The following is a 13428-nucleotide window of genomic DNA, read 5'->3' as shown; positions in this document are numbered from 1 at the left end:
TTTCCCTTTTAGTCGCAGTGAGCAAAGACGGTGAGTTTTTGCACTCATTTACATTATTTATTGTTGCCTTATTTTCAGATGTAGTTTTTTAATGAGCGGTATATAGTGTTGCATATTGTTATGTGTATAATGGAGTGAGTTTATAGTTGGATTTATGTTAATAGTACCTTCCTGTGAAGACGTATGTAACGCTAGCTCGGCAGTTGTTTCTTTCTCAGCAATGTTACCGTTTATATTCAGTTTCTATGAAGAAAAAGCGACTCGGAACCGCAATTACAAAGCTAACGTGACATTACTGTGGGGTAAATTCTCGTAGGAGACGAGAAGTAAATGCTTTTGACCTTTTCCAGCCAGTTTGGTCTGTTGTCTTGGCTAACACGGCCAATAGTCTCCCATCAGAAGCCATAGCGATAGAATGCAACCCAGCCGTGTTTTATGTGGATGCAAGTCACCTCAGTTTGGTTGTTGCAAATAAAACTGGTTTTGTTTGCAAACTTCAAATTATTAACTTTTCAATCTTCGTAGTTTCCTGTTTAGTGAGTTGTCGAAGAAGTAACCTGAAAACATGGCCGAGAACGAGTCCGGGGATACTTCGGAGCGCTACGAGTTTGATGCCCCGTCCCACGTCGTTGACTTCAAAGAACTAGTGAATGCTGGAACCGACGACAAGTGGTTTGGTAAGTGTCCTCTGGACATCTTTATCCAGCAATATGCATTTTAAAGGATACCCTGCTGGCCATACAGCAAGTGGGTGTTGTTATGGAGGGCTACAAAAGCGGACCTAACAGGCAGCGATCACTTTTTGAAGAAGGCTTTTTGGTGACTTGTTTCACAAAAACATGTGTACGTCATTCCTACCATTTGCCAGTATCCTTTATCTTAGGATGTTGGCTAACAGTTTTAACCAAAGTGTCCACTCGCAGGTCATATTGTCATCTCCAAGTGTTTTGAATGTAGAGAGAGAGTTTAGGCTGAGGAGGTAGAGCAGGTCATCTTTAGTTGGAAAGTTGGTGCTCTGATGCTGGGCTGTTCCAGTCTGTTTGCCTAATATCCTTGGGCAAGATACAAAGCCCAGGTTGCTCTCTGATGCATCCATTGGGGTACTAATGTTTGATATTTGTTGCTTGTGTGAATGGTTGAATGAGGCGGTTTTATAGAGTGCTCAGAGCAGAAAAGCGCTGTATATGAACCAGTCAGTTCCTCATTTTACTATTTAATTTCATATTTACTAGAGCTTCAGTGTCCCTGCATATGTATTTTAAGAGTGTTGTATTATATATTTTTAAAAAAAAAGATCTGTTTTGAAGCCTGTGCATATCTTTTATATTGAAAATGAGTTTTATTGAAATTTAGTCCAGTTTTTTAAAATTCAGATTTGTCATGTTGGGTATTTGGTGACTGTGGCGTTCATTTACCTGTGGGATTCCCAAGTACTTTTAACTTTCCTTGATATCTGCAATGTTGCCTTCTGGTAGTGCAACCCACTCAATTCTGACTACCTCCCCTCTTTATTACTGTCCAACGCCACATCTCCAGTCTGGATTATATACCTGTGTCACTACTGTAGATCCTTGTTGTATAGATCAGTGAATCAATGTCACGTTCACTCCTTGAATACAGCTTCGTGTCCTCCATGAAGCGAAGGTGTCTAACGTCAACTCCATTCTGTAGTCTGTATCCCTAGCGAGTCTTGTCAATGGTCTGGCTGAGGGGGTTCAGGCCTGTGAAGAACAGCTGTGGGGACAGGGCATCTCATTGGTAAATCCCACAGTTGATGGTAGTTTGTGCTACAGGCTTGAAGTTGGCCTCTAGGTGCTGTTCGCCACATCCCCATCGAATTCCCGATGATGTATATAAAGACACACCAGTGATTGCTCTTGGAATGGCAATGCATTGTGGTTTGTTGCCTCATAATGGTTGCAAAACCAAAACAAAGACATCAACAGGGCCCTATTCCAGGAAGCATGTTCAACAAACTATCACAACTAACTGTGAGATTGGTAACTCTGACATTCTTCTGCAGAGCAGGGTCTCCATTTTAATCCAGAGGACTAGGGAATATTACCACGTGTTAGTCCCGACTGTGGTGTTTTGTAATTGTTTTCTAAAAACATTTTTGTGCTTTTTATGCCTCTATTGGATAGATGAGCAATGAAGACAAGAAAGAAGAGAGTAGGGGTGAAGACATGCAGCAAAGGGCTGCAGCTCAAGCATGCGTCGCTGCACTCTGGCCACGTGGCCAATGGTTTCCTGGTTTCTCACTGAGCTAACCAGCGCGTCCTGACTGTGATATTTAAAACAGGAGGGAGGAAGAGTCGTTTTTAGCTTGGGTCAGATCAGCAGCACTCGAGGTCAACAAACTACTATAGTGTCTTTTTGTTTAATGGCGTTTGATCCTCTATTTCACGGCTATTCAACTAAAAAGTTAGTTGGGTCAGATTATTATTTATTTATTTATTTTTTTATAGACATATTTTTGCAGCCAGTAGCAGCAGATCATGATAAATTTAAAACCAACACAAATGTATTGAAGTAATGTTTATTCACTTTTTTCCTTTTAAATCTGGTGACCTCTCACAAATGCACACCTAAAGGTCCATAAAAACATTAAATGAGCTATAACTGAATAGCGTCTGCGGTAGTAGCAATACTTTTTCTTCACATTTGAAATAAATTCAAAAAACAGACGTTTTGATAATTCCCTTTCAAAATAAAATAAATATTTTGGTGACTCAGACGCATCTTAAAGAGCATTTAACAGAATTTAAAAAAGAACGGTCAATCCTATCAAAGCTATCAGTGCTTCATGGCTTGTTAGACATCCCACATTATGTTGATATGTAGGCTACAGTTACTCTTACATTATTAATGGGAGACGTGACTTTTTTTTTCTGAACAAGAGCAGCAACTTTTGGCTCGTAAGATGTCGGTGCAATCCAAAGGCAGCAGTGAAGTGTCAGTCGGTGAACAGCGAGAGCTGCTTTTTATTGAGTTCATGTGTGAAAAGCTTGATTCACATGTGTACGTTGACCCAAATATACTGAGGATGACGACTGCTACTTTCTTAACATTAGGGAACTGGTGCCATGATAGCTTAATGTTTACAACATCACGCTGCATTGTGGGTTGAATGTTGCTAGCCTACTAGGAGTGTTGCATTCACAGTCTACACTATGCTGTAGGAAAAAAATATATATATATTTTTTTGCGTTTCTGCCAGGACCACAGGCAGGGCCACTCAGAGGTTGCTTCTGGGCTGCATGTGGCCCGTTTGCCACCATTTGAATAGGCTTGCTCTATTTGATCCTCAGTCCTGAGGATTTGACTGAGCGTTCCATTTAAAGTCGGACTTTATTTGGTTAATGTTTTCTTTTCTCCTAAACTGGAATGGCCCCTCAGGTGGGATTTCTAACTAAAAAAGTGGGGCTTTACAGTCGAACCTGTAGTGTACTAGTGACCAGAATTTATTCAAAAATTTTGACTATCGAATCTCTCGTTGGCAGAAATGCACGCTGCGGGAGAAAGTGATCATCTTATCACACCTTCGAGACCGGACCAGCTGCCTCTGACAAGTGATGAGCCTGAGCACGCGATGTTGCCTCAAACAAACACTGACGGTGGCTCTGGTTAGTCAACACCCCTGTGCGTCTTTATTATTTTTTGTCCTTGTAACTTGGTTAATGTGTGACTATCTGCAATTGTTTTTATGTTCCAGGTCCCAGCATATCGGCATCTCCACCTGCAAACATTGTGACGTCCTGGGGTGGTGAACGTCGCACAGAGAACGATGTCCGTTCAAAGCAAAGGCCTGTTAATAAAGTCCCTACACAGCCACGCAGGTACAGTTGGTGTAATGAAGCTGGTTCAAAACAGTAAAAGTAAGACTGACATTGTGGAAGAGACAAGTGCAAATTACATTAATAAATACTATATAAATGTGTGGCATTGCATTATGTATTGGCAACTCCTCTAAGTGGGTGTGCAGTACCCTTCGTACCACGCAGAGTCCCAACCTTAAACACTGCAGCTTCGCTGTCTGATCCAGCCCCTGTGTAAAAACACGATGGTTATAGAACAGCATCTGTGTGTAATCGGTTCAAGTTTGAGAACTGCTTCTGTTCTAATTTATTTTAGAGTTTCAAAGCGTAAAGAGATGACCAGTGGTCCAGCTGCACCACCATCAAAGAAGTGCAAAGAGTGAGTATTAGAAGTATCCTGTCATCATTCTAAACCTGAAAAAGCTGAGAGTCCAGCACATGCACACTTTCTACCAGTTAGAAAGCTAAGAAAACATCTCTTCACCTTAACTTTTTTCTTCGAGTTTTCAGTTACAGCGGTTTAATGTAGATGTCCTGTTGCCCAAAAATCCAGGAGTGAGCAGCTGATTTCCGGGCTGGGTCCCCGCAGGAGTGAGCGGCTAAATTCAAAGAGAGAACATCAGACCCACGCAGCAGCTTCCACCTCCACACTCACAGAGTAAGACTGTGCCTTACACCTTTATCTATCCTTGAATGTACAATGAGAAAGAACTTGAAATTAATGTTAAAATGCTCTCGGCTGGAAATGTTCAGCATTTGTGTAGAATGATAAAGTAAAACTGGCTCATATGTATTTACTTCATGGTAGAGCGAGCGGTTTTAAGGCAGCTAAAAATAGACGGCAGGTTCCAAGTTTGTAAGCAGGACGGAGGGTGAACTGATACTGGTAACAGAAGGAAGGCTGGAGAGTATAAAACTAGAGAAAAGGATGAAAATCAGATATTTGTCAGTCTTAAAGTGGTTATAAACAGACAATCTGGACTTGTGTGTTCACAGTTTTCAGTCACATGACCTGACTCACTACCCTCGTGGGTAAAACATTTTTCATGACTGTAAATATTAGACGGACTGCTTGGATCATCTGTCCATGGAGGGAAAATGAAGAGAAACTTTGTGGGGGAACTGTGATCGTACTGTGCAGCTTTATTTGAATCCCTGAAAGTAGTGATGTCTCTGTGAGAGTCTCACCAGTTTGGTCACCACCATGTAGCTTGTAGAGCACCCCTCACCTTACACTGCTGCCAGGATTAAAGCTTTCAAAGCAGGGACAGATACATGCATTTTGGATCTGGCTGGGTAAATAATGCCGCCGTGTCGGAGGGGAACAACAAGAAATTGTTCATTGTTAAAGCAAAGGTAAGCGCTACATATCGGCTAAAAGACCCACCATACATAAATCTTGTTTTGTTACAGTGTGTGGCCAGAAAAATGTGCGTTTGTCACATTAGTGTCGTGTCATAAGTATTTTTCCATTGTCAGGTAATTCATTCCCACAGTGTAAATGAGCTGCTACTGACAGCCTGAGTTATTGTGGAGGTACAGGGATTTGTGTGATTTGGCGTGTGGGGCGGGGTTAGAGAGGTGTGGTCACATGTACTCTACGCTCCTGTAGCAGCTGTAAATAAACGTTGATTAGTGCATCTGACAGCAAAATGACAGCATCTGTTTTGGCAGAGTTAAAGACGTTAGAAGGATCGTTGAAATGGTTGAAGGTCACACTAAAAAATAAAACTGCCTTTTTCTTCCGTTTCTTTTTTCAACTTAACAATTGAAAATGCTGCAACAAAAACCTGCAGAGCGAGCAGCAGGTATACCATCGCCTCAGCATCCTCTGTTGGTGCTGCATTTGTCGCATACAGATGACATCAGTTTTTTGCTTCGTTGCTATAACGACCCACCACGCCTTTGGGGCAGAGTTGAGTTGGTACTAGTGGGAAAGGAGCACTGGGTTCACAATGTGTGCTGGAGCAGGGCTGCGTCTGGTTCACCATGACAGAGGACTGTTACACACAGTACGTGGTGACTAGAGGTGTGTGTGGGGGGGTGGGGGTGTGTGGGGGGGGGTGGTAGTTGGTCTCCAGCTGTTTGAACTCTCCAGCCCGGTCGTTTTGCTTACTGCTGCAGTATCAGTCACTCCTGTGTGCGGCTGTTGTTGAGCCACAGGTAACCGCTGCAGAGTTCTCCTCATGGACGGGTGTCAGGCGATACAGCCACATCAGGCCTCACAAAAACAGGTGTTTATACATTTCTTCCTGCCTTTGGTTGGTTCTTAGCCATCTGTGACATTCAGGAGTCGCCTCATTGTTTTAAAAAAAACAGAGGACTACACTAAATGTCACGAACCCCTCACATCAGAAAGCTCGCCCTCAGTGTCGCTCTGCATCCGTCTGCTGCTGCCAAGTCACTTCTAAAACGTTCCCTCTTCCCAAACAGCCAAATGCCACAGACATTTATTTTGTGTCAGAGTAGAGATTTTATGTATACCTTATTTGATTTTGACCTTTGACTGTTCTTTGACTGACATTTGTAAAATGGAAACCAATGAGCAGTTCATTTTAAACCCTTTTTTCTCTTTTGATTATTGCTCATAAGTAAAAATCATTTCTTGTCTGATTATGTGATTAATTGACAGGATAGGACGCTTAATAATTACAATGATCAATGGTTGCAGTCCTGTGTCCTCAGTCTGAGGGCTCGCCTGTCATGAAGTGCTTGAATTTCTCTTGTTCAGGTTTGTTCTGAGTACTGGGCTGACCTCCAGTACTCGCATTGCAGGAATCCTTCTTTAAGACAGTACCCCACCCAGACATGTGGGAAGGTGGATGATGGTAGCAGGTGTAGTGTCTGGGATTTGGTGTAAATGAGTCCTTGAGCTTGAGCCAGTCGCCTTTTTTAGTAGTAGGGTCATGAAGAGAACGTTGACACGTTGAGCCTTTAAATGAGAGACGGGGGTTCAGATGTACTTTTACTAAAGATTAAAGTCTACAAAAATCTGTGACCCGCAGGCCGAGCACCTCTGAGGAGCTGGAGCTGGAGCGCATCAGGAACCTTCAGAAGGAAGTTGCTCTTCACCGGAAGAAGAATGAGGCCAGCTACAAGGCTGCTCTAGCAGGGAGTGAGTACATGTTTCAGACTGTGGTGCTACAGCCAGTAGTAACACTCTAACTCTAGAACTGCCAACGGGTACGTTTGACCCTTTGGCATTTAAACAAAACGAGCTGTGAAAAATAAAACCCCATCATTTTTTTTTTTCATCAGCCTGTGTTTCCAAAAATATTCCTAAAATTTGTTTTTTTTTGTGAATTTGTTTTTTAAGAGGGGAGAAATAGTACGACCACTCATACTTTGAACTGTCAAAGACGTCATTGTGACCCATAGAGACTAAAGTAAAATGAAAGTGTTGCTAGGCATGCTGGGTGAACTGAGCAGTCAAGTGTGTGGAGAACTAATCCAATCAGATGGTGAAGCAGACGGGTCAGAACTGAGCTGCAGTGTGGGTGGTGCTTAAGGTCCGATCAGCAAAGACGATGTGAAGGAAACTGATGAAACTTGACTGTTTTACTTTTTATAGAAATTAAATGTTTGTTACATTTTTGTAGCCTGCTCTGTGGTTAAGTTTACAATGCAGACAATGAGTTGATCGGTCTGTTTAACAGTGTTTTCACACCTCTATTTCAGCACATGTACTACCACATGTTTAACTTTTCATAATGTTCTTATTCAAGTAAATTGTTTAGGTGTCAGTTTTATGTGTTGTACCCTTTGTTTATTGGTTTATTCTCATGTGCATTTTTAAAGGATCTGAGACGACCCAGAAACGCCGTCTTTGCCATCACTGTTGTTGCAGGTCAAAATGACCCCTGTTAGCAGTTCTGATGAGTTTAGAGTTCTGGGGGTTAAAATGTTCACTTTACTTGTTTGGTTTAAAAAAACAAAACCAAACCAGAGAACGGTGTCATTTCAGATCCACCACCAAAGAAGATGTTCCTGTCTACAACTGTGCCCAAAGACTTCCACTTCAGTACAGATACCCGTGTTAAGTCCTCCACTTCATGCAACACGGAGAAGGAAGTGGACTTTGTCAGTCAGCTTCGTAAACCCTCCTCCCCAGTAAGTGGCACAACTTGCTTTATTGCCAGTTCATTGCAGCCCACTATAAAGTTCATCTTTGTTAACAGCAGCTAAAAGAAACGTGATGAAACATCTGCATATTTAAGCTAAGGTCAGATGAAAAATGCCTGATTATACTTGTTTTCAGGCAAAGGCTCGGAAAGGTGCCACGGTGCCCAAACCTTTCAACCTGTCAGCAGGCAACAAGAGGAAGGCGGAAGAGGCGAGCGCTTATGTGCCCATGGCCCAGCAGATCGAGCAGTTCCAGAAGCGAACCCCCACCCGCTACCATATGCACAGTCGTAGAAGTCAAGAGAGAGGTGTGGTGCACGCTGACTCTCTGACACTCTTCAGATAAGGCTTTAAAAACATTGCAGGTTTTCATTGTATCTGCGTCCTGTTTCAACAGGACCCGCCACAGCAAAGGGGAACCACCTGAAGCTCACTCAGCCCCACTCCCCACACCTGATGACTCGTCAGAGGAGCCGGCCGCCTACTGTTAAGTGCTCTGCTGAGCTGGAGGCTGAGGAGGCAGAAAAACTTGCAAAGTGAGAAGCTTGGCTTTTTCTGCTTGGAGGTTCTTGTAATGTGCCAACACTTTGTGTTGGGAAACGTGGTTTCACAACAAATTTCTGGTGTTTTGCAAAAAACGTTGTATTTAAAGTGTCCGGGTGACCTGATCCAGTGCTAACTATAAGCAAAAAGGAAAGTTTGAAGCCTAATCTTAAAAGTAGAGAGCGTCTGCCTCCTGAATCCAAACTTGTGTTTGAGGGGAAGGATTTTAAATCAGAATCTGGAGCCAGTGTGTGTGCTCTCTTACTTTCTAGTCCCTGTCAGTACTTTTGGTGCAGTATTTGGCATCAACTGAAGGTTTTTCAGGCAGTGTTTAGGACAGCCTGACAATAATGACTTACAATAGCATAGAAATAATAAATGCACTAAGATGTTTCAGATGGGCCATTGTAAACTTCCTCCTTTTGCTAACACATGGAAAATGTGGCATTGCAGGGTTTCTTTAAAGACCATTATTGTACAAAATACAGCTGATTATTTAGGAGTCATGGGTCAGTATGTGCATGGGTGCAGCTTCAACGGTTACAGAGGCCAAAATGCTGAAATGCGTTGATTGATGTGACGTGTTTTTGCCGCTACACTTGTAGTTTGGTTGTGTCAGAAGCTACGTTTGGGTCACTTCACTGTGACAGCGTTACATTTTGATCTAGTGACCACTGACTAATGTTGGCTTTTAAACGCAGCTTTAAAATCAAGGCGCTGGAGCTGAACAGGAAGATACTGGAGAGTGCAGAGGACCTAAAAAAGCCAGCAGTGAAGGAGCCCACCGTACCCGAAGGCTTCGAGCTGGAGATTGAAAAAAGGCTCCAGGAGAGGCAGGCCACAAAGAAGCCCCAGGAGGATGACGAAAAGCCCCAGAACTTTAAAGCCAAGCCTCTGCCCAAAAAGGTTCTGGAAGGAGTTGTGGTGAGTTTAAAGACTGATGAGTTTCAAAGTTGTTTATTTTTCCATTGCAGAAAGGCAGATTTTGCTGTGTGGGAATACAGTTTTAAGAATCCTCTCATCAACAGGGACTGCCAGAAAAGAAAGTTGCAAATCCGACTGTTCCCGAGTCTCCTGCCTTTGCTCTCAAGAAGAGAGTTCGACTAGACCGCAAGGTCGAGGAGGTAAGGACGCGTGTCTTTGCTATGGCTCTGTGCACCGTCTTCTGCAGCTGTACCCATAAAACTGTCTTTGTCAGGTCAAGCAGCCGTCACCAGTTAAGGCCCCTCCAGTGCCTCACTTCGGCCTGCCCTTTCAGCCCCGGCTACCTGAGAACCACCGTGTGGAGGTCTGTCCTTTCTCCTTTGAGCAGAGGGAGCGTGAAAGAAAAGCCTTGAGAGAGAAAAAGTTGGAGGAAAAGCGAAACGAAGAGGTAGTTTGACTTTCAGTCTGTCGTTGAGAGTTTCACATACAGAGTTACTGAGTGACTCTCTGTGGCCTGAATATTTTCCAGATACCACAGTTTAAGGCCCAGCCGCTGCCTGACTTTGACAGTGTGGTCCTGCCAGAGAAGAAGAAGCTGGAGCCTACCAAGCCTGAGCCTTTTAGGCTGCTTCTGGATGAACGGGGAGCTGTGAAGAACAGTCGCTGGGAGCAGATGGTATGATGGGATTTTTCACTTTATTTTCATTTTTTTATTTGAATAACGCTCACAACATCTGTACCTCGCAGGTGAAAGAAGAACAGAAACATCAAGGGGACGCAGCAGTATTTAAAGCTCGGCCCAACACCGTCATTCACAAGGAGCCTTTCAGGCCCAAGAAAGAGGCCCGGCCTGCAGTGGGTAAGGACGCTCAGTGTAGACTAAAACAGATCCTTTGTGTTTATTATCATTGCTGTGATGCATGATGGGAGGTTGCAGCTGTATAGAGGTCGTCTGTTGTGCTGTTGTCACATCTCCTTTCCTCAGCTGAACGCCACATTTTCCAAAATGTTCAAATGACAGTCTGACAAACTATAAAGCAGAAACTGCTTTATTTCTCTCTCTGAGGAATGTCAATGACAAATATGAGCGTTATCTTGCTCTTAGCAAATCAGATTACCTGGAGACTCCACCTAGGCACAGAGGTGTTTGCTACACCTAAATCTTCAGCTGACATGTAAAACGCTCGATACAGCTGCAGCCACATGTCTGCGCCCTGTTGTTGCTGCGAGTATTCAGTGCAATTATCAGAAAAGTAGTTTTGAGTTTGATTATCAGACACTGGAGCCACATTTACTGGCTCTAGATAAATATCTCACTATTGTCTGATTGATCTGAGAATGACTAATGGATGATAAAAGTAATGGGCAGGTGCAGCGCTGGTGTTGAATACTGTCTGAAAATTGCATGTGTCTTGAAGAGTGCTTCAGCTTTGCTGAGGCTGAACCACTCTTCAAGGTTGTGTCACTCACTGTGTCCTTTGTCTTCACTGTCATCTGTCACTGCACTCTGAAGGCAATAATTCTTCCATAGTTGTAGAGGCCTTTGAACTGGCAACAGAGCGGCGTGCCCGAGAGTGGCAGGAGTACGAGCGAGCGACCAGTGAGAAGGAGGTTCTGCGGGCGCACATGGAGGCAGAGCAGAGACGAGAAGAAGAGCAGAGACAGAAGGAGGAGATTGCCCGGCTGCGACAAGAGCAGGTAACTGCAGAAAGAATCAGCAGCGCCTGGTGCTGGTGTGTATGTGTGTAGATATAGAGCTACAGATGGCTGTAAAAATGCACGTTTGGCAGCTCACACAGCCCCCAGTTTTGAACAAAGACTGTTAACACAACAGCAGCAGCGATGATGATGACGCTGGCACAGTTTAAGGTGCAGCTAGAGTCTGTTTATACACTGCAAAGAGGCGGAGCTGCTACTGACGCTGAGCTCAGGTTAAGTGAAAGAAAACGATCGTCCAAAACAGCAGCGCTGCTCCTGTGGTCACCATTAAAACCTTTACTGGGAAACTATCAGAGGAAGTCTTTGGTAACATTTGCACAGTGTTCTTCAGCTAACCCTCTGACTTGGACAGAGCACTGCTGGAAGAACGTAATCAGAGATTTCAAAACCCCACATCAAGACAAATCTAAGAACCCAAATTCTGTTGGAGCCATGCAGTTCAGGTGATGCAAACCACGACCGTGTATTTTGGGATTTCCCAAAACATAAGCTGCATTGACATTCAGAACACAAATACCTCTAAACTTTGAGACCATATATTTTGGTCACTTGATGCTGAGGAGGGACAGAAAGTTGCTGACGCAGTACAAAGACTACTAGAAAGTGGCATGATGTAATATTGGAAATATTTAATATGGAAACGCTGCTTTTCATCAGATTTGGAACAAATAGATTTCATTTCTAGCTTCTGCCTGAGCATATTTTTATAAACCCTATCGTATCACTCGAAATAAAATCGCATCAAATAATGGTGAGATGTTGTCCTTAAATATATATAACTTAAATATTCAATGTCATTTTATTAACACAGCACCAAATCACAACAGTCGCCACAAGGTGCTTCATATCAAATATCAACCATGAGGCCGTGCCACGTCCCAGCAGGATGACCTGTGTGACAGTTTGAGCTGGTCGTGTGAAACGCTGCACAGTCATTACAGGGCTCCGTGTAATGTCACTGTATACTTGTATGTTATTGCTCTATCAGTACTTTACAGCCTGTCTGTGGTCTGACACAGTGTATGTCACACTTTGCAGGTGCACAAAGCTCAGCCCATCAGACACTACAAACCTGTAGCTGTGAAGAAGAGCGAAGTTCCTCTTACAGTCCCGGAGTCTCCAAACTTCTCCGATCGCTTCCGCTTGTGACCACTTTTGTTGTGAAATGTAACGTTACCACAGAAGTCTCTGACCTGAAATGTTGTTTTTACATTGCTTTTAAATTTTTCTTTTTTTTTCCATGTTTAGCTTTGTATTTTAACTGCCTGATGTACACTTATTAATGTGACTGTTTTACAGAATAAAATGTCATCTACACCCACCAGTAGTTATTGGCCTGTTAACTGCTGAGTTTGTTCTGTCAGATTGTTTGACATCAGCACAAGGTCGCCCGTTTATTTGCTAAAGAGCTCTTTTTGTGATTGGCCAGAAACTGGAGTGCTATACAAATAAAAGAACTTGTGCATCCGTGGGGAAGAATTATTACAAAGTTTAATATCTAAATTTTAACACTTGGCATCAGACTTCTCCTGATTGGCTGGTTTCCTGATGGTGCTCTTGGCTGAACCACCAAACCAGAGGCGCTGTTTCATGAGACGAGCCCTCTCACTCAGCACTGCTGAGACTTTTAATCATTATTATTCTTAAATATGTTTATACACAGAACTTGATGGTTTTGGGTCAGATCGTTCAGTGAGCCTGAACCTCACAAATTTAAGCTCATGAACATCAGTTTCAAGAATAAAAGTGAGCTGTGATTCCAATATGAAACTTCTCAGTGTGGCTTTTATCTAATACAGTACAAAAAAGGCTTTGGAGTGTCTGAATAAAGCTGCTTTAGCTACAGTAAAGAGATATTTGCTGAAGTAAAATCAAGCAAAACAACTTATTTTTACAAATCAAAGGTAACCTGCCTGTAATGAAGTTCAGCTGAAGACATGACTTGTGTTACTACACAAGCTGCCATCTGGATGGCCCAACAAAACTAATGGGTCCAAGCATTTACAGGCTTCCTGACCCACGTTAGTTTTTGCAGCGTTACCTCTTTAAAACAACAAACATAACTGAGATCAAAGAAATACAAAAGAAACCAATTAAACATCCAGCTGTCCGTCCATCCAGCACCATGAATGCTGAATGACACACAGCTTCTCCAGCAACAGATGCTGCCATTCTGTGAGGGGGAAGCTCTCGGTGATTTCAGCACTGCAAGTATTCTAAAGTCAAAATGAACATATTATAAAATGTATTTAAAAAAAACAGTCTTAGGCCTTTCAAACCTCAGTGAGCCGGTCAACAATTA

General features: G+C 43.0%; 1 protein-coding gene across 2 annotated transcripts; it reads left to right on the top strand.

Annotated features, from left to right (window-relative positions):
• On the top strand, positions 1-13411 carry tpx2 (TPX2 microtubule nucleation factor). 2 transcript variants are annotated; one of them, XM_063464164.1, is made up of 17 exons: positions 1-30; positions 526-677; positions 3504-3626; positions 3716-3839; positions 4135-4197; positions 4372-4476; positions 6824-6933; positions 7783-7928; positions 8077-8248; positions 8338-8476; positions 9185-9407; positions 9512-9607; positions 9682-9855; positions 9937-10083; positions 10155-10266; positions 10939-11105; positions 12165-13411. In XM_063464164.1, exons 2-17 carry the CDS (start codon positions 566-568, stop codon positions 12273-12275), a joined length of 2124 nt encoding a protein of 707 aa, XP_063320234.1. In that variant the 5' UTR covers positions 1-30; positions 526-565; the 3' UTR covers positions 12276-13411. The 2 variants fall into 2 exon arrangements, with proteins under 2 accessions (XP_063320234.1, XP_063320233.1); XM_063464163.1 differs by having other exon boundaries at positions 10921-11105.
• Positions 13412-13428: the final 17 nt, after the last annotated feature.

Source organism: Pelmatolapia mariae, linkage group LG20 (genome assembly GCF_036321145.2).
Source record: "Pelmatolapia mariae isolate MD_Pm_ZW linkage group LG20, Pm_UMD_F_2, whole genome shotgun sequence".
NCBI classification, from domain to species: Eukaryota; Metazoa; Chordata; class Actinopteri; order Cichliformes; family Cichlidae; genus Pelmatolapia; species Pelmatolapia mariae.
Note: the sequence above shows the minus strand (reverse complement) of the source record. Positions and strands in the feature narration are given on the sequence as shown.

Coding starts and splice junctions, on each gene's coding strand:
- tpx2 (XM_063464163.1), top strand. CDS start 566: ATGGCCGAGAACGAGTCCGGGGATACTTCGGAGCGCTACGAGTTTGAT. Junction 3,627..3,715: donor AAACACTGACGGTGGCTCTG/GTTAGTCAACAC, acceptor TTTATGTTCCAG/GTCCCAGCATATCGGCATCT. Junction 7,929..8,076: donor TTCGTAAACCCTCCTCCCCA/GTAAGTGGCACA, acceptor ACTTGTTTTCAG/GCAAAGGCTCGGAAAGGTGC.